The following is a 26,477-nucleotide window of genomic DNA, read 5'->3' on the forward strand; positions in this document are numbered from 1 at the left end:
GCCACTTTTATGAAGTGTGATATTTTTGAAAAAAATATGCTGTTTCTACTCAGAATTACTAGCTTTTTCAATCCTAGTAGTTAAAAAAATTGTCCCATGCGATTTTTTCTTATTTTGTTACCGTTTTCCGTACATGCAAAGAAATCCTCTTCTATGGAACACCCAAATTCTTTCATTATTTTTAAAATCGTGGTCTTCCGAGACCACGGGGACAACGCCGTCCTTGAAACGTTGGAGGTCAGTTTAATATGTAGTTATACGCGATTAAGTCCCGATTTTAAAAATAATGATGTGTAATAATCGTGAAAGTTTAAATCAGTGTTACCCAAATTCTTTGTCGCGATTTTAGTATTGGCACATCTCAGACACTGGCGATTAAATATAATATGAAAGAGGTGCGTTCCTGCACACAGTCTAAGCTCGTGTATGTGAACGCGTACCATGATTGTGTGAGTGAGATATGACAGGTCGACTGTTCGCGTTTTTGACAGGCGGTAACTGTGAGGTAACCGAGAGGGGGTGAGCGGCACTTTCAGCGGGGAGCGGGAGTGGCCATACTGTACGATAGTACTCTTTATTATACTGTGGTATTGGTCACATGATAAAAGTTAAATAAATGTCATATACAAAGAAAAAGTGACCAAGGCCACGCGGAGTACGCTGGTTCGATTCCAGCTCGGAACACTGGAGGCCTTGGTCACTTTTTCTTTGTATATGACATTTATTTAATGTTTATAACATAATAGTAGTGTTACTACTTAAAAAATACAAGTTAAAATATTTTCTATGAAAATAATTTAATTTGTTCTTAGAGTATGATAAAAGTTGTTCATTGTTACCTCAAGTCACCATGCAAAGTTTGAAAAGGTCCTTTTTATTTCACCTTGTATGTACTGAAGTACGTTTTCAGTACAGTCGTTCATAAATATGTCTACATTTTTAACCCCCGACGCAAAAACGAAGGGGTGTTATAAGTTTGACGTGTCTGTCTGTCTGTTTGTCTGTCTGTCTGTCCGTCTGTCTGTCTGTCTGTCTGTCTGTCTGTCTGTCTGTTTGTCTGTCTGTCTGTGTGTGTGTCTGTCTGTGGCATCGTAGCTCCCGAACGATTTAGAGTTAGTTTTTTTTTGTCTGAAAGCTGAGTTAGTCGGGAGTGTTCTTAGCCATGTTTCATGAAAATCGGTCTACTATGTCGCGGTCGGGGTTTTTTTTTTTAAATTTTAATTTTGTGGTTAGGTTATTTCATCTAATTCCATCGAGTTAAGGTGAAGAAATGTACACATATTAATTATTAACTCGACTGTACCTACATATGGCCCAATGAAGTTTCGATGTGAAACGAAATGCGTCACTTTGCTCACTAGTGCGGAAAAAAGCACCATATGTACTGAGAAAAATATACTCGTTGATGGCACCACTGCTACAGTTTTGGTTGATGCTCGGCTAGATGGCGGCACTGATTATCTTTAACAATTTTAACAGATATCAGTCAGTTGTAAAAACTAAAGTTCTAAAATATTTTACTATTGTAACAAATACATTGATACTAACCTAACCACAAAATTAAAATTTTGAAAAAACCCCCGACCGCGACATAGTTGACCGATTTTCATGAAACATGGCTAAGAACACTCCCGACTAACTCAGCTTTCAGACAAAAAAAACTAAATCTAAATCGGTTCATCCGTTCGGGAGCTACGATGCCACAGACAGACACACACACAGACAGACAGACAAACAGACAGACAGACAGACAGACACGTCAAACTTATAACACCCCGTCGTTTCTGCGTAAGGGGTTAAAAATACTCTATAGTATTCATTTCTTTTTGATTATTGAATATTAAGTAAGTTACATTTACATTTTTCTTCTACGAAATTATTACATTGAGTTTACTTTCACAAAATTCAATTTTCCATCGATACTTCAAAGAGATGATGAGATAATGAGAATATATTCGATCATCCCTAGATAAATTAGTTTAGGAATACTAAAATAATATTATATTATAAGATATTTTTCATCACACCCGCACTTTAAATGTGCTATTGCACGCAGGCGAAGCGTGAGTTATAGAAAAATCGTTCTCCCAAGGGAATAATGTAATTTCTTGTACCTTACTTAACTTTTTGACATCTATTTACACATTTTTTGTGATGAAAAACATTGTGTGTAACTCGGGGAGTATGAATATTACTAACTCGAGTCTTTAAATCGCTCCGGCAAGCCGTCGCGATTTAACTTACTTTCGTTAGTAATATTCAACTTCCTCCCCTTGTTGCACAATGTACTATTAAAAATGGCGGCCTATAGAAAAAAACTTTTCTCTGATTTTTTTGTGCACGGACCCAGTTCTTGCAATATATAATATAATAATCAGGGCCCGTAACTTTCATGCCGATGACATCAATTTGACGTCACGCTGCATAAAGGATGATTCAAATAGTTTTATTGTAATAATTAATCATTATTTATTAATCAATTTTTATCATGTACAAATTACTTCAAAAGTAAGCTATTCATACGTGGAATAATTAATACCTACTTGATACGTGAAACGAAAAGGAAACAATTTGTTTTGTTTTAATAATGTATTTAAATATGGTAACAAACATATGTAATAAAATGGATGTAAAAAAATAAACAAATAATTTAATTTACTTTTAGTGTATCAAGTAGCTATTAATTATTTCACGCAAGAATAGATTAGTTTTGAAGTCAAGATTAAAAAGATTGATGAATAATGATTAATTATTAAATAAAACTCTTGAATCATCCTATATGCAGCGTGACGTCAAATTGATGTCATCGGCATGAAAGTTATGGGACCTGATATAAGAGTCTTGTATGATTCACGGTTATTTTCATTAGACTTATATTGACCGGGATATAGACCGTGATTACCTTTTTGATTTTTGTCGAGCTCCCGATATTTCGACGCAGTTGCATGCATCATGATCACGGAAAACTGATGAAGGCGGGTGGATGTTAAAGTTGCGTAGACAGCGCGCGATTTATACAACCTGTTGTTATTGAATTCCGTTAACTTTAAGGGAAGGTTCTTTAGATCAAATACAATTAATTTCTCTAAGAAACTAGCGTCTTAACTCTTACGTTAATCGAGTTATTAAAAAAATAAAAATAATTACTGAACACGTGTGTGACAACCTTTACCAATTCCTAATGTTATTTGTTTTGACATGTGCCGTCAGTCACCTGACTTTAACTTGAATGTTATTCTTAAGGGTCTCTCACAGTGATAATTTCATTATGTATGGAAATGATGTAATTTTTTTTTACGAATTTAACTAAAAGTGATATACTAGGGTGGTTCCTGATAATGAACCTAGCTACGTGTCGAATTTAACGGAAAACAAAAAAAGCACGGTGTATTGTACCAGTATTTGCCACTGAAAATATTGCTTAACTTCAGTTTTGTAATGATTTCTAGCCTTATTCGAACTCTAAGAAACGTCATCAAGTATTAGTTCTGGATACGATAGAGATAGTAACTATTTAGATTTATTTTATTCATTTCAGTAACTGAAATATTTGTAATATAATTATTATAACCGCACCCAACTCAAAACAACCATCAAACCAACCCAAACCCTCCTTAGAAGTCTTAGAACTTGTACGCTCTTTTACGAGTTTATAATGGGTTGGCAACGCGCACGTGACACTCCTTAGGTTGCAGTTGCAGGCGTCCTTAGGTGACGGTGACCGCTTTCCATCAGGCGGACCGTATGCTTGTTTGCCACCGACGTAGTATTAAAAACAATCTGTTTTCGAATAGCAGAGAGAGCCTTTACCAGTTGGGGTGGTGAAAATATATTTTTGGCATGTTGGCTTGTAAATCTTTTTGTGAATTCGACCGTACATATCTTTCCAAGAGAGCCGTACGACAAAAGTTCCAAGAAAGTCATTGGTACGAGCCGGGGCAAGGTTTGAACCTGTGACCTTCACTTTGAAAGTCGGCCGTGTAAGTCCTACACAACAACATGCAAATTTACACTGAGAGAAATTTGCATTGTGAATTTAACGAGTTCGACTTGTTGCGGTTTATCCGTTTGAATCAGCCAAACGTAAGTATGTTTAAAACAATATGTGTCAGGTTGTTTTTATAAAATCGACTTGATGATTCAAATATATTGCCGATTCAAATGACAAGTAGCTTGTTGTTTGAACCAAAGAGCACGTAGGCGCTATTTTAACCAAAAAACTTGTTGAACGAACATGAAAACTGGTTGTATTTTCTCTCAGTGTAATAAGCTAAAACACCTTTAATTTCTCATAGACATCTGGTATAATTTCACAGGCATTTTAATTGTGTGAGTGAATGACCTAGTCTTTGTCTAGTTTGTTCACTTTTTTTTGACGATCGGTGTGGCCTAGCGGGTTGCCTTGCCTGCTAAGCTGCGGTCTGGGGTTCGAATCCCGATAAAGGATCCGGTTTATTTTTATAATTTCCCGAGTCACGGATGTTATCCATGTATTGTACATATAGAAGTATTTGTATGTTACATATATTTATAAAATATGTCTCGGTATGCTGGGTACGGTCAATAATATAATTTAAGATTTCTCCAAAGGACGCCTTTACCCCAACAGACGCATGTAACCCTACAGAGCTAGGATCCAATTATTTATTTATTTGCGTAAGTTCACAGACACGTTTTAATTGTCTGAGCGAATGACCCAAATCACATGTGCTTTATTTGACCTTAATCTAGTACTGAAAGTCAAACGACAATGCTAGTAGGTATCGGGTGACATATGGCATCGAGTTAGTAATTCTAGTTGATTTATGTCTAAGATTCGTGCTTCGACATTGACAGTTATTTAATATATATTTGGAGAATAATCCCAGAGTGGCAGTTACTTATAGCGCCTTGTTTGTAGAATGCTGATGCTGATGTTTTTGCAGATATCCAAGGCTTACAATGAAGAAGACCTTGATTTCAAATAAATAAATACATTTTGGGGACACCCTACACAGATCAACTTAGCCCCAAACTAAGCAAAGCTTGTACTATGAGTGCTAAGTGACGATATAACTCAAACTTAAATAGATATAACTCAAACATGACTCAGGAACAAATATCTGTGCTCATGACACAAATAAATGCCCTTACCGGGATTCGAACCCAGGACCACGCTTAGCAGGCAGGGTCACTACCGACTGAGCCAGACCGGTCGTCCAAATGAATTACTTAAATGATTGAAGATTGACGTTTATAGATTTTGGAATAAGCATACGACAAAAATGCTATTTTTTCCTAACTTAACCAGCAGCCAAAAGATTCCAATATTGAATCCTGGCAACTGGTTCAGAATGTGGAATCTTGAGCGTTGCGAGGGCTCCAAGGCACAAAGGTTAAACTAATTTTACCTCCGAGTGAAACACAAAACTTTTCACCACACAACGAAAATATTAGCTGTAAAACATGAAACTGGATCAAATTCATCAATTTATTTATCATTTATAATTCAAAAATCATCGTTTTAAACGTAAATTCTACCAGTTTTGGGTATCAATTTAAAAGTATAAAATTACTTTGCACTCTTTTGGATACAATGCAACATTGTGTTATTCGTTTTTAAAATATTAAGAGAGCTTTTACCAGAAATATTATTGATTCTGTGATACAGCAGTTACTAGATTTAAATACAATCAGATTCCTCGTCATTCAAATGCCCTTGTCCCAGTTTTTTTTTTGGGATCGGCGCTTTATGTCCTTCCCTTCCATACCTCTCTATCACCTGTCATCTTGTCATTCACTTGTTTCCGTTTCATATCACCTTTCACACTGTCCATCCACTTTTTCCTCGGTTTTCCTCTTCCGTTACTTCCTTCGACATTCATTCAACACCCACGGTGTTTTCAGTCAAAGGAAATAGTAAATCCGATGTACTTAGGATATGTTTAGGAAACTCAACGATAGAGGGCGTGAAAAACAATGATCGTATATGCCGTAGTGCAAGTTGATCGCTAGATGTCACTGTTACCTCCGCAAACTGGCTATTGACTTGTTGTCATAAAATGTATAAGTATTTTTGATGTTCAAATTTTTCGCTAGATGTCGCTGTACCACCTGAAAACTAGCGAACGACATTCTATGATTAATTATATGTAATTAAATAGTAAATTTTATTATTGTCATTTTTTTTTGGTAAATAAGTCCGTATAGAAATAGTTATTTATGTGACTGGTTGGTGAATGTTACATCAAACCTATTTAAAAATCCCGCCATAAATATGTGGCGTTCCATGTTTAAAGGTTCCACATGCTTTGTATGTGCTGTAAGGAACCTTTAGGCCGGGAAAGTCACATGAAAAGTTGTCGTAATTTAATAATAGATGGCGCTGCATTCGAAAATCTTGACTGATAACTATACCATCTATTCAATATACTCACTCAATGGTAACACCTTTCTCGTGACATGACTTTCATCTCTATAAACTATAATCAGATAGTTGAAACATTATCTTTGTTACAGGAACCCCCCAGCACAGCCCCTCCCCACTACCACAGAGCACAGGACAGCTCGGAGATAGACTCTCCAGCGTACACCAAGCCACAGTCTGCCACAGACATATTAGACTCCCCACGGCCCGGCCCGGCGCGGTTCGTTTTCGATGTGCCACTACCAGGTGGGTACTACTGGTACTAGACATATACTGAGACGGTTTACGAATCTTTTCAACCTGCCAAACATATAGGACTTGTCTTCTAGGCCTAGCGTTTCCGATGTAGCGTTGACGTGACTTCTACAAGTGTAACTAAGTTTACCAGGTACCAAACAGTTTGTGAATAGACTCCCCAAGCTTCTTATGGCTTAGACATTTACACTGCTTACGACTACACCTATAGTATTTGCTAAATACGAGTCTATAAGTATTTAAACTGAATAGTATGAGTTCTTTATAACCAACACCACATTTTAGTATGAATAAGTATGAACACGAGCTTAAGAATGAAACTAACGCTAACCTTTTTCAAATGTCTGGCAACACAAAATCCAGTAACTATAATAAATGAACATTTCAGAACCGAAAAAAGAAGAGCGCAAGCCAAGACCGGAGAAACGGAACAAGACAACAGTCCAAGAAACGGCTCCATCAACTTCCATCCAAATCCCATACGACTCCAAAATGGAAACGCCAAAAAGCCCAAAACTGAACCAAGCGAAATATGAGACTCACTTCAAATTTGAACCAGAGAAAAGAAGAGCTAGCGATAGATTTGAGATAGATAAAAGGAGGAGTGAGAAGTTTGAACAAGAAAAAAGGAGAGGAAGTGAAGCAAGGAAAAAGAAGGATAAGGAGTATTATAAGGATGATGTGGCCAAGTTACGGAGACAGTTGGAAGGGACGGAGGTTTTCACGACGGCTAGGAGGAGGTCGTCGGCGCATCAGCATTCTGTGCCGCCGCCATCTTCTAGAAGACAGTCTACAGGTTTGTCTTCTGTCTTCTTATGTTTTAGTCTAGAGTGATGGTAGGTGGACTAAAATGTTAACGGAATGGTGGCCGCTTGCAGATGTAAGAAGCGCTTGTCGCATCTGTTACGTCGTTGGGTGGACGACATCTGCAAAATTGCGGGTCACAACTGGATGAGACTAGCTCAGGACCGGGATACATGGCGTACTAGAAGAGAGGCCTATGCTCAGCAGTGGGCGATAAAGGGCTGACATGATGATGATGATGATGTTTTAGTCTATATGGACTCCACAGCCAAAACATAACTGAGCATTTTTTTTTTGCCATTTTTTATATTTTCAGGGAATTTTAGGTCAATTGTACTCAGAATCACGAGTACTTTCAATCTTACTGGGAGACAAAAAGTGTCCCAGAATTTCCATACATTTTTGTTACTTTCCTCTTTTGTTACCCCACACAACGTGTATGGAAAATGGTAACAAAATAAGAAAAAATCGTATAGGACAATTTTTTTAACTACTAGGATTGAAAAAGCTAGTGATTCTGTGTAGAAATACCATTTTTTTTTTTCAAAAATATCACATTTCATAAAAGTGGCGAAATACAAAGAAATGCTCAACTCACACAATTTAGACCAATCTAAGTTTGCAATGACTTTGATAAACCGCCTTAAGGTAAACGTCATATGTTCATCGAAGTTTGACGTTTCAAATTTGTACCGGTGACCGATTAAAATAGCTGTCAATTTAACTTGGTGTCTAGTTGCATTGTTCCTCTAGGCAGTCTTAATGTCTGTTTGTCTCAATCCTTCGGGAAACTAACATATACATACTTGGACATTTCGAACCTTGCCACCGTGACCAGATGGCCAGGCGGCTTAGGCATCTGTCCGGTAACCAAGGCCGCTGTTTCAATTCCAACTCTTGGCACTGGAGCTAACTTTTTTCTTTGTATGTGACTTTTATTTCAGTTTACCTAATGTTTGAATACTAGTGTGCCTGCATAAAAAAAAATAACTCTCAAATGCATGACCTTGACAAATATTTACTCAAATTTGAATTTTGACATGCTGTCAATAGAGTCAAAAATACATGATGCATATATACATCACCATGCATTTAAGGGTTAATTTGTTCTTAGAGTAAAATTAATAAGTACCTTTTTTTCAGCGGCCCAAGTCCACGTAACAGCCAATCCTCTCGACGCGGCGAGCTCCGCGCCCCCCGGCCGCACCACCATCGTCGTCCAGCAGCCGTCTCTTTCCCTCGACTACGGCGGCTGCGCGACCATCCTCGTGCGAGAGGGGGACGACTGTCGGCGCAAGAGTCGCGTCTGCAGCGACCATATACAGCAGCTGTTGGATGTGACCAGTCAGTTTACTAGTGAGGATGTGGACGAGTTTGATAAGAGGTGAGTGAAGGATAATTTAATGGATTAATGAATGAATGATTGACTTTATTGCAATAACCATGGTTATACGTAAATGTAATGTCACCCTATTACACTATATACATCGGGTTGGCTCGCCAATACACACCGCACGTCCGTGCTCCATCGCACTCGGACACCGACTGCCATATGTACTCGAGACACCTATATACTACATCCCTTTCTTGTTTTAATTTTTTTTTTTATATAAATATTTAAATAATAGGTCAATTTAGTTTTAATTCAAATACTTGCCATGCTGTGCCGTGTATCTTTTTTTTTTTCTTTTTAATGAACTACGTTTCTTCTAATTGTCTGCCCACTTTCGTCATTCCTAACTTGATCATCTCCGTCTTTACCACTTAGTACTGTATGTGAAGTAGTTATAATTAGGGATTAATTTTCTATCTTTAATCATATGTTTAGGACATTCCGGTCTGAGGGTTGACTCAGAGCGGACGCTGCACCACCACCTGCAGTGTATACTCAAACATACTTGTGTGTTTTATTAACTACAATTCCTAGATGTCAGTCTCACTCCTTCTTCTTTAAATCTGTTACCTTTTTCAATTCAGACTGTTTTGAAAACTAGATTAGTACTTTTTTTTTTTATATACATATATGATTGTTTTTTTTTCTTTCTTCAATAGCATACAATATAATTGTACAATGCAAGCATCGCACATTTCTCGCGTCAGCATTAAAATTAATATAATTATGACTTGATTAGAATTGCTTTGCATTGCTTGATTGCATTTGCATGCATTTAGTTATGTTTTATTGCAAATAAATAATGATTGATTGATTGATTGATCGCTGTATTTGCGATTACGCTATACATCGATTTATGCATTAGTTTATGTTTATACGTGCTCCTAGCTAGTACTCAGTATACCTTGGTTATCAATAAATTTATAAGTGTATCAAAAATCAGTGTTTCTATTTCTATCAAGACTACCATCAACCATCAAGAATCATATCATCTAAGGTGTACGGCTCGTACAATAATATTTCACTAATTTCATACCTTTTCATGATTTACATTATTATTATTTTTATAGGTCGCTTGTCAGGCGTCTAATGTATATTAGGTAATTATTGATGATAACATTGATAACTGATTGTATCGGCCCTATACTTCATTATATTATGCACCTATTATTGCTAGTAACTAGTAAATAGTACATATAAGTATTTAGTTATGGAACCTAATGTATCTGGAGCCTCGTCTGCCGACAAACCATACTCTGGTTTGGCAGAAGATAAATTTAGTTGTAGGTTTAGTTTTTGAATAAACATTTATTTCATTTTATTTCATTTTTCATTTCATCTAATGCAATTCATAATACTTACGGATATTATAATGTTTAGTTAGATCTACTCATAAATTTAATTATAAATTGCAGTGCATAGTTATTAAAACTTTTACTGTCTACTGTTTTTTCTGGATCGAAAGGGCTCGTGATTCATTGCATTGTAATACATAGAGATACTATATAGAATATGCATTAAAATCCTATTCAGGGTCACGTATCCACTTTATCGTTTTATTGATTTTGTTTCATCATGATCAGCTTCTTTCTCGTAGATACTTTGTACCACACAAAGTAATCAACGATTAATTTTCTAAAATAGATAGCTGTTCATATACTATTTAAGAAGTGGTTACCCAATTGACCCAATTATACTAACATCCGATTTATATCTACACAGTATGTATATATTTTAGATAACACTTTTCTTTTAAAGTATTTTATCAACATCTTTTTTTTATTATTATTATCTCTTTATCTATCTTAAGATCTTAACTCTTAGGCTAGGCTATTTTATAATATGATTATTAAAGAAATTACAAAACCACTTTTTTTTTTTTTTTTTTGCTGATTGGCGATTGACCATAGTCACACCTGATGGAAGGTGAAGACATAGTCGAAGATGGAGCTCACCGATTCAGTAATATAGCATATTCACTTTTATCTTAAAGAGACCGAGGTCGTATTTTTCTGGGAACATCTATGGTGGGAGTGCATTCCATTCCTTTGATAAAATATCATCTAAATTATTACCCAAATATTATCTCCTTGATTTACTTTCTTTGCGCTGTTAACCGAACAAATCAGCATGCCCATTTACAAGGCATTAAGTCATACTGAAATTGACCAGAGTAACAGGAGTAACAGTATACTTATACAGCTCACCGAACTACGAGGTAGTTTAGTAGGTAAGCACAGTGTTTCTCCCAAGGTACCACGATTTGACAGACTCAGCGTTTATTTATGTGTCACACGGAGAGAAAAACAACTAGATTTCATGTTCTTTCAACATTTCAATTTTTTTTTTTTAAATTGCGCCTACGTGTTCTTTCATTCCAACTACAAGTTTGATGTTGTTAAGTGTAACTACCTTCCACAATTTTTTTTTTTTTTTTTTTATATATACCACGTCGGTGGCAAACAGTCATAGGGCCTCCTAATTGAAAGCGGCCACCGCAACCCATGGACACCTGCAACTCAAGGGGTGTCACATGCGCGTCGCCGACCCACTAGAAACTTGTACACTCCCTTTTTTTTAGAACCCCACACTGTAGTTCATCGGGAATACCTTGACATAGCTCATTCCACAGCCGGAGCGTTCGTGGGAGGAATTTTTATTGATTTTTTTTTTTTTTTTTTGAACCAATGTTTTATTTAAACCAACAAGTCGATTTTGTAAAAGCACATGTCACATATTGTTTTAAACATATGTTTAGCTGATTCAATAAAATATATTTTAACAAGTTTGACCTTGTTGTTTGGTTCGTACAAATTCGACTTGTATCATCAATATTGTGATTTATTCCCTTTACTAAAATACTATTGTTTCAAACAGATAAACACGCAACAAGACGAGTTTTTTAGATTCACAAGGCAAATTTCTCTCAGTTGTACCCTTAACTTCACATCCGTCTATCAATCCATTTATATAAAGAATCATGTTCCCTAACCTCTAAATAATGTGCATTGTAGGTAGTTAGGTACCTAGATAATTGACGTGAAGCATTGAAATCTGTGATTATTTAACATTTTACAATCACTACAGACAAAGCTGATTCAGCCGCTGATTGTTGTCCTTTTGTTCATTTTCTTGACCAGACGAAATAAGGTCACTAGTGAGATTTATTTTATAAATTTACAAACTTAGGTTACTAGTTCGCTTGGAAAATCTTATACAAATTTAATATGTATTCACGAAAGAGAGACCACATTTCAATATCCTCCCGTGAAATTACGCAAACAAGTTCAGCATTTTTATTTCTTATTTTTTTTCTATATTAGTTCAATAGAGGCTCACAGATCCATTAGTTTATTTGTTTTAACTGGACACCTGACTTGTATGAGATTCACCTACATGAATCTCTGCAGTATGTACCTATTACCCTAACTGATAACGAGTACCTTCAGTACCAATATATTTTTGTAATGATTTTCAACTGACGTAGATTGTCTTTGAAAATCTATCATAGATCAACTTAAATAGGCATGTCTTTCTCTTGAGGTCACCCATACTGACAAAGCCTTGTTGACGGTAAGCAGAGTTAGCAACTTCTTTTTTTTCCGCGTTGTTGAAATGTATCAAGCGTTCGCTTAATTTTATTCAATTCAGCTGCACCACTACGTGTTTTTTTTATATACAATGCAATGTCAAACCAATGAACTGTCTTTATTTATTTATTTTTTTCACTCTTTTCACTCTGATTGACGTTAGCGGCATCTAGGTATATAAAGAGTGCTCTTTTCCAGCGCTCCCACCGAACTCCTACTGATGTAGGATCACCTTCGCTGTCAAATGCCTCCAACGACAATTAAGAAGCCATACTGGACTTTCTTGGGGCAACCTGTACCCAATCAATTTAATGATTCTAACTAACACAAGTCAACATATATTATATTGAAAATATTTCAACTTATGCTATCTCAAAGTACTCAGTCATTGTACTTGAGTGTTTTACTGGGGTAGTTGTCTCAGACTCTCAGGCACTGGATGCCTTGGTATTTTTTTCTTTCATATGTGTAATTTATTTCGGTTTCAATTTAATGATATTTATTGACCGACGTCAATCTACTATTATGACAATTGAAGGCTCAGATAGCATTTATCATCTGATCTAAGCGTCATTTAAGCGCACGTTCAACCAGTATAACCGTAATTTACTTCGTGTTTAGGTTTATTATCATTAAGCTCATATTTGCAACAATTCAATGTTCAGTTTTTTTTTTTTTTTTTTTTAAATTGCTGTTTAACTATGTTTACAACAATTTAATGACCAGATAAATATATCTGCCTTAACCAAGGTAAGTATGTTTTTTTTTTCATTTATTTTACATGACAATTAAATGTCCAGATTCAGTAATCTGCTGGTTCCACATATATCTATATTTATCCTCGTAAGGCTAAAGTCATGTCAAATTAATGACCAGATACATTTTATCTGCTTTGAATGAGCCGTGCACACTGTACAGGTCAGGTCATTGTTATTCTGTTACCAGTAGGTTTTTTTCCATGACAATTTAATGTCCAGATTCGGTAATCTGCTGTATTAACTAGCTTAATAACCAGAATTTCTGTTATCCAATTCACACACATGACAATTAAATGTCCAGATTCTGTAATCTGCTGTTTCCAAATTCGCAATTTAATGCCTTATTTTCAGCCACGAATGGCATAAAATTTCATAGTATTTAGATGCCAATTAAATGTTCGATACAATTGAATGTACAGAGTTGCATATCCGTTTAATGCCTCTTTTTTTCTGCCGACTTTACTGACAAAGTAATTTAATACTTAAATGGAAACTGCTTATCATAAGTGCTTCAATAATCCAATAACAACAGGGTGTATATTTCTTTATTTATTATAAGTAGGTATATTTAGCACTTAATGTGAACCCATCTAGTTTTCTGGTTTTTTAAGTAATTAAATACTCAGATAAAACTGCTCGAAATCGGCGTTAGGAATGTTTACGTAAGTCAATCCGCGACAAGAGTTTAGTCACGATTTTATGGCATGTTCAATCAATTCAAAAGATTCACGTTCAAGTGATAATCTATCTCTAAATAAGTGTTACTTTCCCGACTGTAAGGAAGTATACTTAGGTAAGTATTTATCTAGTTTGTTTTGGTTTTCACCTTACTCTCAAACATCGACTAATGCTACCATAGGACATTTAAGTGTGATGGTTGTACAACATTTTATCATTCAAGTAAATGCCTTATTTAGGTAAATAGCTTAACCATTCATAAATTTAGCAACATCACATAATTTTGTGTATTAAACCAACCAACAGGTAGATGGTAACTTCACTAATTAAAAATAAATATCATTTCTTTTGGTTGGACGGAAATTTTGTAATGATTCCGGGCTGTGATTTATGTAAATAATAAATCAATTTTATAAACCCACTACACATAAACTCAAATAACATTTTGGTACCTAAAAACATTTGGCAATCTAGGTAGGTAACCAAACCGTTTACTAGGTAGGTAGGAGCCACACACCGACACCTGTATGTATAGGCATGACAATCTAGGAAGGCTGGCCGTATGTTGTCAATTGCCTCAAACATTTTATTAATTGCATCGTTCGGTTACCTGCTTAAGGTTTATATTAGCACGGTTGAAAGAAATAACATTTCATTTATTTTTATTTGGTTTTGACTTAATTCTTGAAAAACTGCCGTTATAATCATTTCGCTTTGTAGTATTTAATGAACACTTTCATTTAGCTTCATTACGTTCCGAAACTACTAAGAATGCCAGTAATTTAAAACGGCAGGTAACCAAACCTGTTTACAAAAAGATAACGGTGCATCATGGCGCATCGTTACTCGATTTTATAGGTTATGTTACTTATGTTTCTATCCCATCTTTTCCGAATACTAGATTCACGTGGTAAGTACTTGCTTTTATCCTCGTCGCCACTTGTAATGTCACCCTATTACACTATATACATCGGGTTGGCTCGCCAATACACACCGCACGTCCGTGCTCCATCGCACTCGGACACCGACTGCCATATGTACTCGAGACACCTATACACTACAGTAAACATCAGGTGGTACATTATTATTATTGAGTAGCAATACAGTCAAGTGTAAAAATATGGGTGTACACATCCTTACTCAAAAATACGTCCCATAGCGACTTAGATACCAAAGCTATTACAAAATATTAGGTAGTAGTCAATCAGGAAATTTACAAATTTAAAAATGGCATTTTAATGACAAATATCTGGGCGACCGAGCTTCGCTCGGTTCTATTTTAATATATCACGTCTTTAGATAAAAAAAAACTCTTATAAATACAAAAACAAAAAAAAAAGACAAAAAACAAAAACTTAATTTCTGGCCGGGATTCGAAACCCTGACACCTACGATCTATCTGCGTACATTAGACCGACCTTGTACGACTGAGCTAAGCGGAATCGATGCGCGCGCGGCGAAATTAACGACCATATTTTCCGTTTACTAACGCGAAAGAAAAACTCATGAAAACTCGAAAAATCGCGTTTTCCGGGATCTAAGGCTACGCTAGATCGATTTTTCACCCCCGAAAACCCCTACATAACAAATTTCAGCGAAATCGTTAGAGCGGTTTCCGAGATCGTCGGTATATATAAATAAATAAATAAATATACAAGAATTGCTCGTTTAAAAGTATAAGATTAAACCGTTCTAGAAACTAGTGGAGTTAAATATAGGTAGGTAGACAAGAGGCCGGCAACCTGTCACTGCAATGTCACAATTTCGATTTAATTCCCCTTTTTGCCAAGAGTGGCACTGAAACTTGAGTAGTTCATGTGTTCTGTCTACCCCCTCATGGGACACAGGCGTGATTATAATTATGTATGTATGTAGTCGATTTTAAAGGATTCGACTGCCAAAACTGGGTTGCGGAGAAGCGGACGGAGTGGCGAAAGTGCGTTGAAGATGGTCGCAAGTTCGTCGATGAGACCTGGTTTGCGGCACTTGCTGACAAAAGGGAAAGATGGGCGGCACTTGCTGACAAAAGGGAAAGAAGACACCATAGCGAAACGTCGCAATCGGTTACAAGCTTCCCTTGTCAGCTATGTGGCAAAATATGTCGCTCTCGCATAGGTCTCTTTATTAGTCATCAAAAGCGACGTACGTCTCTCGGACGTTGCACCATAATATAATAAAATAAATCATATGAAATAGACGCTTAGGCCAGTAGTAAAAGTATGTAGGTATTTAAAAACGTACAATCGGCATTACGGCATGACACCAGTTATATCTGATATTATATTATTTGTATATATTACTGCATACCTACTTAAATAGTGCATACCTGTTTTTCTGTCCTTTCCTCGCTATCAATTTTAATGTACCTAAATGTTCGTGCTGTTGTAGTTGTGATTAGTTTATTTCTGATGTGCCACATTGGGGTTATGTTTAGTATCCTGTAATTCTCTTCCAAGCTACGTGTTTTTGTTTTCTTTCTTTATTTCTCCCTTAATGTGCATTGTATAACTTTTAATCATGAAAACCTAACATAATCACTCCACTTAAGCTCTCTCCTTTGTATAGGAAAAGATATTACTATTTAAGTCTCCATGTTACGTTGTGTTGTACCAACATTTATCTTTGCTATTATAGCCACTTTATTATGATATTTTACCACCAATGTTTATTTAGTTATAGTATAACTTCTATGCCATATCAGCGTAATTAAATTACTTTGCTGTGCGGCATGGCTCCATTGATATTATGTGAGATGTCACCATTGTCAAAAATGACGCAATGATACCCTGCCATAGATATAAGACAAGATGGCGTTGATCGCTTCAATAAGGATGCGTTCGAATTGCGATGGGGCTGTGTCGTGCGGCTGCGTTCGTGGTCTCATAAATGGTCTCGTCGGAAGATCAGCGCTGACCTCCGGGTCAGCATTATGCTGAGACGGGACCTTTTCGCAATAAACTTATTAATCCCTTGTACGTTTGTAGTTTTAGTAATACTGTTTTTTTGCATATTGTGTAGTTTTAAGTTTATTACGAATAAATATTTTGATTGATTGATTGATTGATTGATTGATACAATCGAATTGAAAATCGAATTCAAATCGACGAAAACTTAATAATAAACCTTTCGATAGGCTGGGCCTTGAGATTCATATTATCGAATTTCCACCGTATAATATTCGAGTTGAGAACAAAGTGTATTTCAACGTCTACTCCGTTATTCCCAGTGACGAATACGAACCTAATCTTGAAACTTTATGAGTAAGAAGTGCGTACCTTCGGAGAGCCAAGTTTGTTTATGAATGAAAAAAAAAGAAATGTTCTTTTTTGTTTTATTTCTTACCATTCCGATCCGTTGGTATTTTTTTTAGTACATATGGTACTTTTGTCCCGCACTAGTTCGGAAAGTAGTACATTTCATGTCGGATGTATATCTAGATTCCTAAAGTTTTTTCTTCGATTTTTAGATCGCCTAATATTTTTTGGCATAATGATCATTTGGCCTAATTTAAATGTCCTAATATTGTTTCGCCTAACGCCGTTAAAACCCACTTTTTTAGAAGCGATTCGGATTTGTGTGAGGTCACGGTTCTAACCTAACCTAAACCTACCTTTCTAACAGCGAATCGGTTCTGGGTAATGTAATTTTTGGGGCAAAATTTAAATTATGCCAAATGATCGTTAGGCCAAAAGAGCGTTAGGCATTTCATAATTCGGCCAAATGAGTTAGGCCAAGTGATTTTCGAACAAACGTCATTAGGAATGTCGAGGTAGTCCCTTTCATGTCAGATCAAACAAGCGCGGATCCAGCTTCGTGCCCAGGGGGGGGTCACGTGGTAAAGGCTCGGGGCCCCAGGGGGGGTCACGTGGTCTATTTGTATGGCCAACTTAGGCTCCAGGGGGGGGTCATGACCCCCATGACCCCCCCCCCTGGATCCGCGCATGAGGTCAAACCTTCAAAGGTAGGTATCCGTCTAGGTATATTATGTACCTACTGAAAATCGTCGTACGATACACGCGTGAAGAGAGAATTCGAAAAGTGTGGCGATGAAATAAAACACTCCCTTCGGTCGTATTTTAATTTATGGCCACTCGTTTAATATCCCCTCTTTTCCGCCCTTGTAGCGTATTATTTTTATTTTTATTTTGTTTCTATATTATTTTTGTTTTGTTTCTGACCACTCTGTTACGTTTATAATTTTGTCATTTATCAAATAAAATAGTCAAGTGCTTGTATGTAAGTAACATAAAAAATCGTGACATAGGTATTTTTGAGACAAATAACAAGTCTGAATATCAAATACCTAAACAATGAAAATGAAAATGAAAATGAAATATTTATTTTTCAAGTAGGCATATTACAATGCGCATATGAACGTCAAATAAAGCTACGCCGGCTCTAACCCTACGCCTCAGCCTCGAGAAGATTTCAGTCCCCCCTCAGTTGGGAGGGGGGTATCCACTATGGGACCGGCAAGAAACTCGGCGGGCAACTTCTTTTCAAAACATTACAACTTATAATTAACATGCATTCAATAACAAGATACAATTTAACATGCAAAAGTATTCATCAAAGAATATGAACAGACTAATAGGTACTCTATGGAAATTAATTTCAATAAATTATATTATTGCTTAATAATACGTCGTTCTTCTTCAGAGAAAACATATCCAATTGTCACAGAAGAAAAAGATAATATGAATCTCAATGTCATTAAATATGTAATTTACACAACATAAAATATAAAATATTTGATGTGCTTTCTTATCTGAACTGTGTCCTCTGCACATAATACAATGATTTTAATTGCTATTCGTTTTTTGTAGTTTCTGGTTCGGGCCATGCATGTTTGTCTGTTAAATAGTCCTCGACTCTGTAATAAGCCTTTAACATCAATGATTTTTTTAAGTAGTTCTTAAGAGCTGGGAGGGGTAATCTCAAAGCAGTGTCAGGTAACTTATTATAAAAATGAATGCATTGCCCAACAAATGACTTCTGTACTTTACGGACACGAAACTTCTTTATGACAAGCTTATTTTTGTTTCCAGTGTTATAATTATGGATATCAGAATTCTTAGTGAAATAGTCTAAATTCTTAACAACATAAATTATACTGATACACGTGTTCCTAGGTTGTAAATAGAACGAATGGCTCTCTTTTGTAATACAAAATTAGTCTGTATGTCAGCTGCTTTGCCCCAAACCAGAATACCATATGACATTACACTGTTTGAGTCTCATTACATGTGTACGTAACTATCGAAAAATATAGTTAATACAGACTTATAGTACTATTCGAAAACAATGTTTCTGAACTCTTTTTTTGTGTTAACTTAAACTTCATTGTGACATATGTATAGTTTAAACATACTTGTAGTTGAAGGATGTCCTTAAGAACTTTGGCTTATGTTCACTTAACAATAGCTAAAATACACATGCCTGAGAAGTAACAGAAGTTTTACTAACAAGACAACTTATGAATAGTTAACTCAAAAACTTTATAAGTTACGTAATAAGCAAGGACTTACGAACATGTTTAACAATCAGAAGTGGCAGGAATGAACTTAATATTATGATTAAAAGTTTTTTATTTACATTAGTATTATACACATACTAATATTTTAAATGGGAAAGTGTGTGTGTCTGTTTGTTTGTCCGTCTTTCACTGCAATTCGGAGCGACGAATTGACGTGATTTGGTTACAAGTGGAGATAGTTGAAGGGATGGAGAGTGACATAGGATACTTTTTGTCTCTTTCTAACCCCCCAGTTCCCTGAAATTGAGAGTGGAAGCGCAGCCATGCACAAAAGCTAGTTTTACTATAATTAGTACATTACGATACAACTGCGGAAAAGATAAAGTTACGAATAGCGAATCGAGTTTTTCGGAAATTTTGAGAACGTTCTGCAACTTGTACATTGCAAGCAATCTTTCTAGCTTGCCACTTTTGCTTTCACTTGGCGGTCGCTCTATCGTGCCCCTTATTCAGAGTGACAGATCTCATAAAAAATGATAAACGCAACAAGGCGCGCGAAAATATCTTTATCTTCCCTTATGTTATCTTTTATTATCTTTTAAACGCGTTTTCTTTTATCTTTCCTATAAAAAGGGGCAGAAAAGGATTTTTTGAACGTAATAGGGATTTGAATAAGAAGGGTTCTTTCGAGAGAAAAGTTTTTTGTTGCAATAGAAATGAGTTATGAAAAGATTTTTTTGAGATAAGGTACTAGTCCCATCGCGAGCTAGTAAACTATGAGCTATCGGCTATAAAACCGAACAAAAGAGAATCACTCCCGTGTAAATAAAAGAGACACGGCGCACAGTGGATCGAAATGAATAAAAAATGGACATTCGTATTTTTTTCCAAAAATCCTAGTTTAAAAAATGCTCTTCGGTTAAAAATTATATGAGAAATAAAATGTGTTCTATAAAATTTTTCAAAATGAGGCTTATTTTAAGCAGAAAAAAATAAAATGTGTTTTTTTTGTATGAAACTGAAAAATAGGTATCTTATTGTAAGACAACCGTAACCGATCCCGCTTTCAAACCTTTACAATGTCATTGTCCTACTTTAGAACAGTAGAAAATAGTAAAAACCTTATCTGAGTAGGTGCCCGTTTTTTTTGTAGTCCAATCAAAATTCAGTAAATACAACATTTTTCTTAGTGCTTTATTTTTTATTTATATTAAAAAAACGGTGTATTTATGACAATTTAGTATAAAAACAAAATATATATGACATTTTATTAAGGATAAATACAATTTTTTACAAGAAAATTGCATTGAAATAGAAACAATTATTGCGGTGTTTTTATTGATAGTAAACAAATAGCTAAAATATACTTGAAATCAACAATAACGATATAATTAAATAAAAAAATGCATTTTAAAAATCTTTATTATTCACCACCTTCTTCTGTACTTCAAAACATGGAGATTAGTAAGCACATTCACAATATGCTCATAATCATAAATAATGATGTGTCGTTGAAATATCAACGTTCAAATCGTTTCACTAATTTATAACTTAGATATTCTAACCTTTACAATAATATGTAATTAAGTAATGGGTACATTAGCAACCTCGCTATAATGCAAGTTAAGCATTTATACTAATTGCTCAGATCATATTCATTATCGTTAGTTACTTATCTACCATAAATGGTTAATCCCAGAGTAAGTGTTTAAGTGGGGACATACCCAGTGTCCACAAGCTATTGATTCACGGGGCTGACATAATTGAACATTTTGGTATGCTGCCCATCGGAAAGATGTCAGAAGAAGCATCAGAAGCACGAAATAAAGATTTTCGCAATGTGAGGGAGCATCATTCTAGAAAATGTAGCCGAACAAAAACAAACGAAGACATATTGCACAATTTTTTGGTGTCATCTGATCCAAGATTGTCTTTTTTGAGGCCACCGCTAAGTAAAGCGACTAAAAAGACCCTCTCTTCTAAAGCTTTGGAATTATTAATAATAGAAAACATAAGTACTGATGACACTGAAAATATAGAAATGTTTGAAAGTGTAGAAGAAGGTGGTGAATAAAATAGATCTATACAATGTATTTTTTTTTATAACTTATATTGTTATTGTTGATTTCAAGTAAATTTTAACTTTTTGTTACTATCATAGTTACTAAAAACATCGCAATAAATGTTTCGATTTCAATGTAATTTTTAACCATTTCCTTGTAAAAACTTGTATTTATCTGTATCAAAATGTCATATATATTTAATTTTTATACTAAATTAATAAATAAATAAATAAAAAAATATTATAGGACATTCTTACACAGATTGACTGAGGCCCACGGTAAGCTCAAGAAGGCTTGTGCTGTGGGTACTCAGACAACGATATATATAATATATAAATACTTATATACATAGAAAACATCCATGACTCAGGAACAAATATCTGTGCTCATCACACTAATAAATGCCCTTACCGGGATTCGAACCCGGGACCGCGGCGCAGCAGGCAGGGTCACTACCGACTGCGCCAGACCGGTCGTCAAATTGTCATGAATATACCGTTTTTTTTATGAAAATAAAAAAATAAAGCACTAAGAAAAATGTTGTATTTACTGACTTTTGATTGGACTACAAAAAAATAACGGGCACCTACTCAGATAAGGTTTTTACTATTTTCTACTGTTCTAAAGTAGGACAATGACACTGTAAAGGTTTGAAGGCGGGATCGGTTACGGTTTTCTTACAATAAGATACCTATTTTTCAGTTTCATACAAAAAAAACACATTTTATTTTTTTCTGCTTAAAATAAGCCTCATTTTGAAAAATTTTATATAACATTTTATATTTCTCATATCATTTTAAACCGAAGAGCATTTTTTAAAATAGGATTTTTGGAAAAAAATGCGAATGTCCATTTTTTATTCATTTCGATCCACTGTGCGCCGTGTCTCTTTTATTTGCACGGGAGTGCTTATCTTTTGTTCATTTTTATAGCCGATAGCTAATAGCTTACTAGCTCGCGGTGGGACCAGTGCCTAAAAGTTGCAAGGAGGGGTTATTCAGTGTGTACCTATATGTATTAAATTTATACAGGGTGACTAAAAAGGACTTTACATAGTGACTTTTGAAGTATCTAATGAACAAGATTTATTATGGGACTAATTCTAAAATCGCGGAAAAAAATGGCTGTTTCATAGTAATAAATAATAAATAAATAAATAAATATTGGGGACACCTTACACAGATCAACTTAGCCCCAAACTAAGCAAAGCTTGTACTATGGGTGCTAAGCGACGATATACATACTTAAATAGATAAATACATACTTATATACATAGGAAAAATCCATGACTCAGGAACAAATATCTGTGCTCATCACACAAATAAATGCCCTTACCGGGATTCGAACCCAGGACCGCGGCTTAGCAGACAGGGTCACTAACGACTGAGCCAGACCGGTCGTCATGAGTGGCATCATGACAGTGGAAATGTATGAAACAGCCATTTTTTTGGGAATTCAGCATAGGCACAGTAAGAGTACTATCATACAGTATGGCCACTTGCGCTCCCCGCTGAAAGTGCCGCACACCCCCTCTCGGTTACCTCAAAGTTACCGCCTGTCAAAAACGCGAACAGTCAACCTGTGTCTCACTCATACAAGCATGGTACGCGTTCACCTACACGAGCTTAGAATGTGTGCTAAGAACGCGCCTCTTTCATATATTTGATCGCCAGTGTCCGACGTGTGGTATAGGTCCCATGATAAATCTTATTCATTATGATTTATAAAGTCATAATGCAAAGTTTTAACGGTCCTTTTGATTTCACCGTGTATAATACTTATTCAATGTTATTCTAATAACTTAATGCTCATACCTTTGTGTTACGTATCGATTCCTATATTTAACCTTCGTTGGCAGAAAGTAAAATAAAATATACTATTATTCTTTACTACATAGTATAATATAATATAATAAATAAATAATAAATAAATATTGGGGACACCATACACTGATCAACATACATCGGGGTTTTGGGAGCGGGAATGAATTCGTGTATTTGGTAATCTGTTTATAGTCATTTGAATTACTGAAATATATATTTAACTATAAATATATATGTAACTGGCTCCAAATGTACCTAGAAATGTTAAAGTAATGTTAATTTTTTATCGTTTTCACCATTTTTGGGCTAGTGTAAATCATTCCTGCTCCCAAAACCCGGATGTATGCTGATCAACTTAGCCCAAAACTAAGCAAAGCTTGCATTATGGGTGCTAAGCGACTATATACATACGTAAATAGATAAATACATACTTATATACATAAAAAACGTCCATGACTCAGGAACAAATATCTGTGCTCATCACACAAATAAATGCCCTTACCGGGATTCGAACCCAGGACCGCGGCTTAGCAGGCAGGGTCACTACCGACTGAGCTAGACCGGTCGTCGAATATAGCAGTCTGTCCCGACGAAAGAGGAAAGTTTATTGTATATTAAACCCATGCGAAGCCGGGCGGATGGCTAGTAGGTATAATTTAATATTTTTATATATTTTGAAAAAAAAAATTTATAAAGTGAAAATTAGTTAATAAGTTTTATTTAAAACATAAAATAGGTTGTCTAGAACTTTTAGGTTAGCAAAATAATTGCTACTGCCCTTTTTCTGAGACAATGGAGTTTTATATTAAAGATAAATACCAATTTCAAGGTTTCATTGTTCTGAAATACATTTAAAAACTAAACTGAATTTTCATTATTTTAAACTTTGTGACTTTGACTAAATTAAAAATTACGGTTTCATCAAATTTAATTGTAAAAAGTTTTTCAAAGTTTCAAAGAATATTTAAAAAGCAAATACAATCAGTACCTATTTGTGTATTAATTAAACGGTTGTAAAAAATTGAATTGTGTGAAAAATTGAAGAAAATTAATGGCTACCTACAGTACAAATTCTTATTTGTTTTACAAGGACGCAAATTTGTTGTTTAACTGCACGTGCCAATCAATATTGATACCCGAGCAAGCGAATGATTCAAATATTTAACCGTGAGCGTAGCGAATGGTTTGAGAAGTGAAACATTGAGCGTTATGAGGGTTTCAAGGCACAAATTAGCATGGTAAAATTTGTTCATAACCTCATAACCTCAAAAGTCATTATGCAAAATTTGGCTAGTACCTACTTCAATCATCCTCTATATTATTCGTATCCTATTGACTAATTGACTAATGACTAATTAAACTCCCTGTAGTTAAATATGAATGGTAGATATTTACATTATAATTATATTTAGACATGTTGTCTGTAGACAGCTTAATCCACAAGGGTTGATGGACAATAAATTCATAAATAGGTGAACAAAAGGTATTAAAGGTATTTCGTGGATAATGTTATTATGTTTTATTTGGGTAATCGCCTTAAAAACGGCTTAGAGGATGACTCGTAGCATGTGTTATTATTATACTAATGTATTATTTAAAATAGATATTTCATTTTTCGTTTTAATACAAATTCATGATAGGTGTAAAATGTGATGAAAAAGACATATTTAACTGTTATAAAAATAGGATTAGTCGTGCTTGTACATACATACATACATACAATCACGCCTGTATCCCATAAAGGGGTAGGTAGAACACATGAAACTACTAAAGCTTCATTGCCACTCTTGGCAAATAAGGGGTTGAAAGAAAACGAAACTGTGACATGATGTGTGATAGGCGAGAGGCTGGCAACCTGTCACTGCAATGTCACAGTTTCGTTTACTTTCAACCCTTTATTTGCCAAGAGTGGCACTGAAACTTGAGTAGTTTCATGTGCTCTGCCCCTTTATGGGATACAGGCGTGATTGTATGTATGTATGTATGTTAAAACAACGACACGTTGTGAAATTGTGAAGGTTGTGGGGAAATAAATTTGATAAATTTTTTTTCTTTGTTTAATGTAATAAAAACTCTTGTATAACAAATAACTATTGTATCTTACTACCTACTATCAAGCTACGAAAGGTCACTTGAAAATTAACATAAATTATTTAAATTTTGATTAACGTTTTCTCAAGCGCAGTGTTGAAAGACCACAAACTAGACGGACAAGCCATAATTTACAATTTTATTTTTTTTCAATTACCCCCAACTAAAAGATATACCGCCCACCCTGTATAAATTAATTGTGAATCCATACTACTCCCTTTGATCTAAAACACTGTACTAATATCGTATCCACTCAAAGCCTTCGAAAGGGCCGTTAATTGAGACCTAAATTGCTTCCAAATTTGAATAAATTATTTACCATACTCTACATTTCTTAATTCACTGTTTAGTTAAATTATACTCTATTGTGTTGAAAACAAGGCGTTGTTTACAATGACGGATTTGAATGAGATACGATGTTTGGAAAGGTAATGGTGTAAAATTTGTTTATGAAGGAGGTCGCGTCAAACGCCGTACGTAATCACAGTGTAAGTAGTATAAACAGTATTTTAACTGAAATAAATAATTTTTATGTGTGACTAATGATAATACTATCAAATCATGCTGGGAAAATCCTCAGAAAGGCTATCAAAAATACCTTAAGCCGACCAGCGTGTATGAGAAATGTTACGAAAGTTTAGGAATCGAAAGAAAAATAATATTGGGGGACACCTTACGCAGATCAACTTAGCCCCAAACTAAGCAAAGCTTGTACTATGGATGCTAAGCGACGATATACATACTTAAATAGATAAATACATACTTTTATATACATAGAAAACATCCTTGACTCAGGGACAAATATCTGTGCTCATCACACAAATAAATGCCCTTACCGGTATTCGAACCCAGGACCGCGGCTTAGCAGGCAGGGTCACTACCGACTGAGCCAGACCGGTCGTCAAATGTTAGAATCGTGGCAAGAACACAGTCAAGTGAGTGTAAGAGTACACTTTTGTAAAAACTATCGCCTACAACAATCCTAGCAATCTAAAGCTTCGTTGTCAGACTCTAGGCTTCAAGTGGAACCACGCCAGAACATGATACACTCATAACACTCCAGTCTTTCCAAATTTGGGTATATTTCAGCGTATTTAAACTGCATTTGCTAGAAGACAATACTCCACACAATCAGCTTAC

General features: G+C 35.3%; 1 protein-coding gene across 1 annotated transcript in view; it reads left to right on the top strand.

Annotated features, from left to right (window-relative positions):
• Positions 1 to 26,477, top strand: part of LOC125238104 — a 317,546-nt gene that overhangs the window by 264,390 nt on the left and 26,679 nt on the right. Inside the window, exons 6-8 of the mRNA XM_048145392.1 lie at positions 6,499 to 6,652; positions 7,050 to 7,457; positions 8,609 to 8,849. Of these exons, the coding sequence (XP_048001349.1) occupies positions 6,499 to 6,652; positions 7,050 to 7,457; positions 8,609 to 8,849 (803 nt within the window). The remainder of the gene's footprint in view (positions 1 to 6,498; positions 6,653 to 7,049; positions 7,458 to 8,608; positions 8,850 to 26,477) is intronic.

This window comes from Leguminivora glycinivorella, chromosome 22, assembly GCF_023078275.1.
Source record: "Leguminivora glycinivorella isolate SPB_JAAS2020 chromosome 22, LegGlyc_1.1, whole genome shotgun sequence".
In the NCBI taxonomy this organism is placed as follows: Eukaryota; Metazoa; Arthropoda; class Insecta; order Lepidoptera; family Tortricidae; genus Leguminivora; species Leguminivora glycinivorella.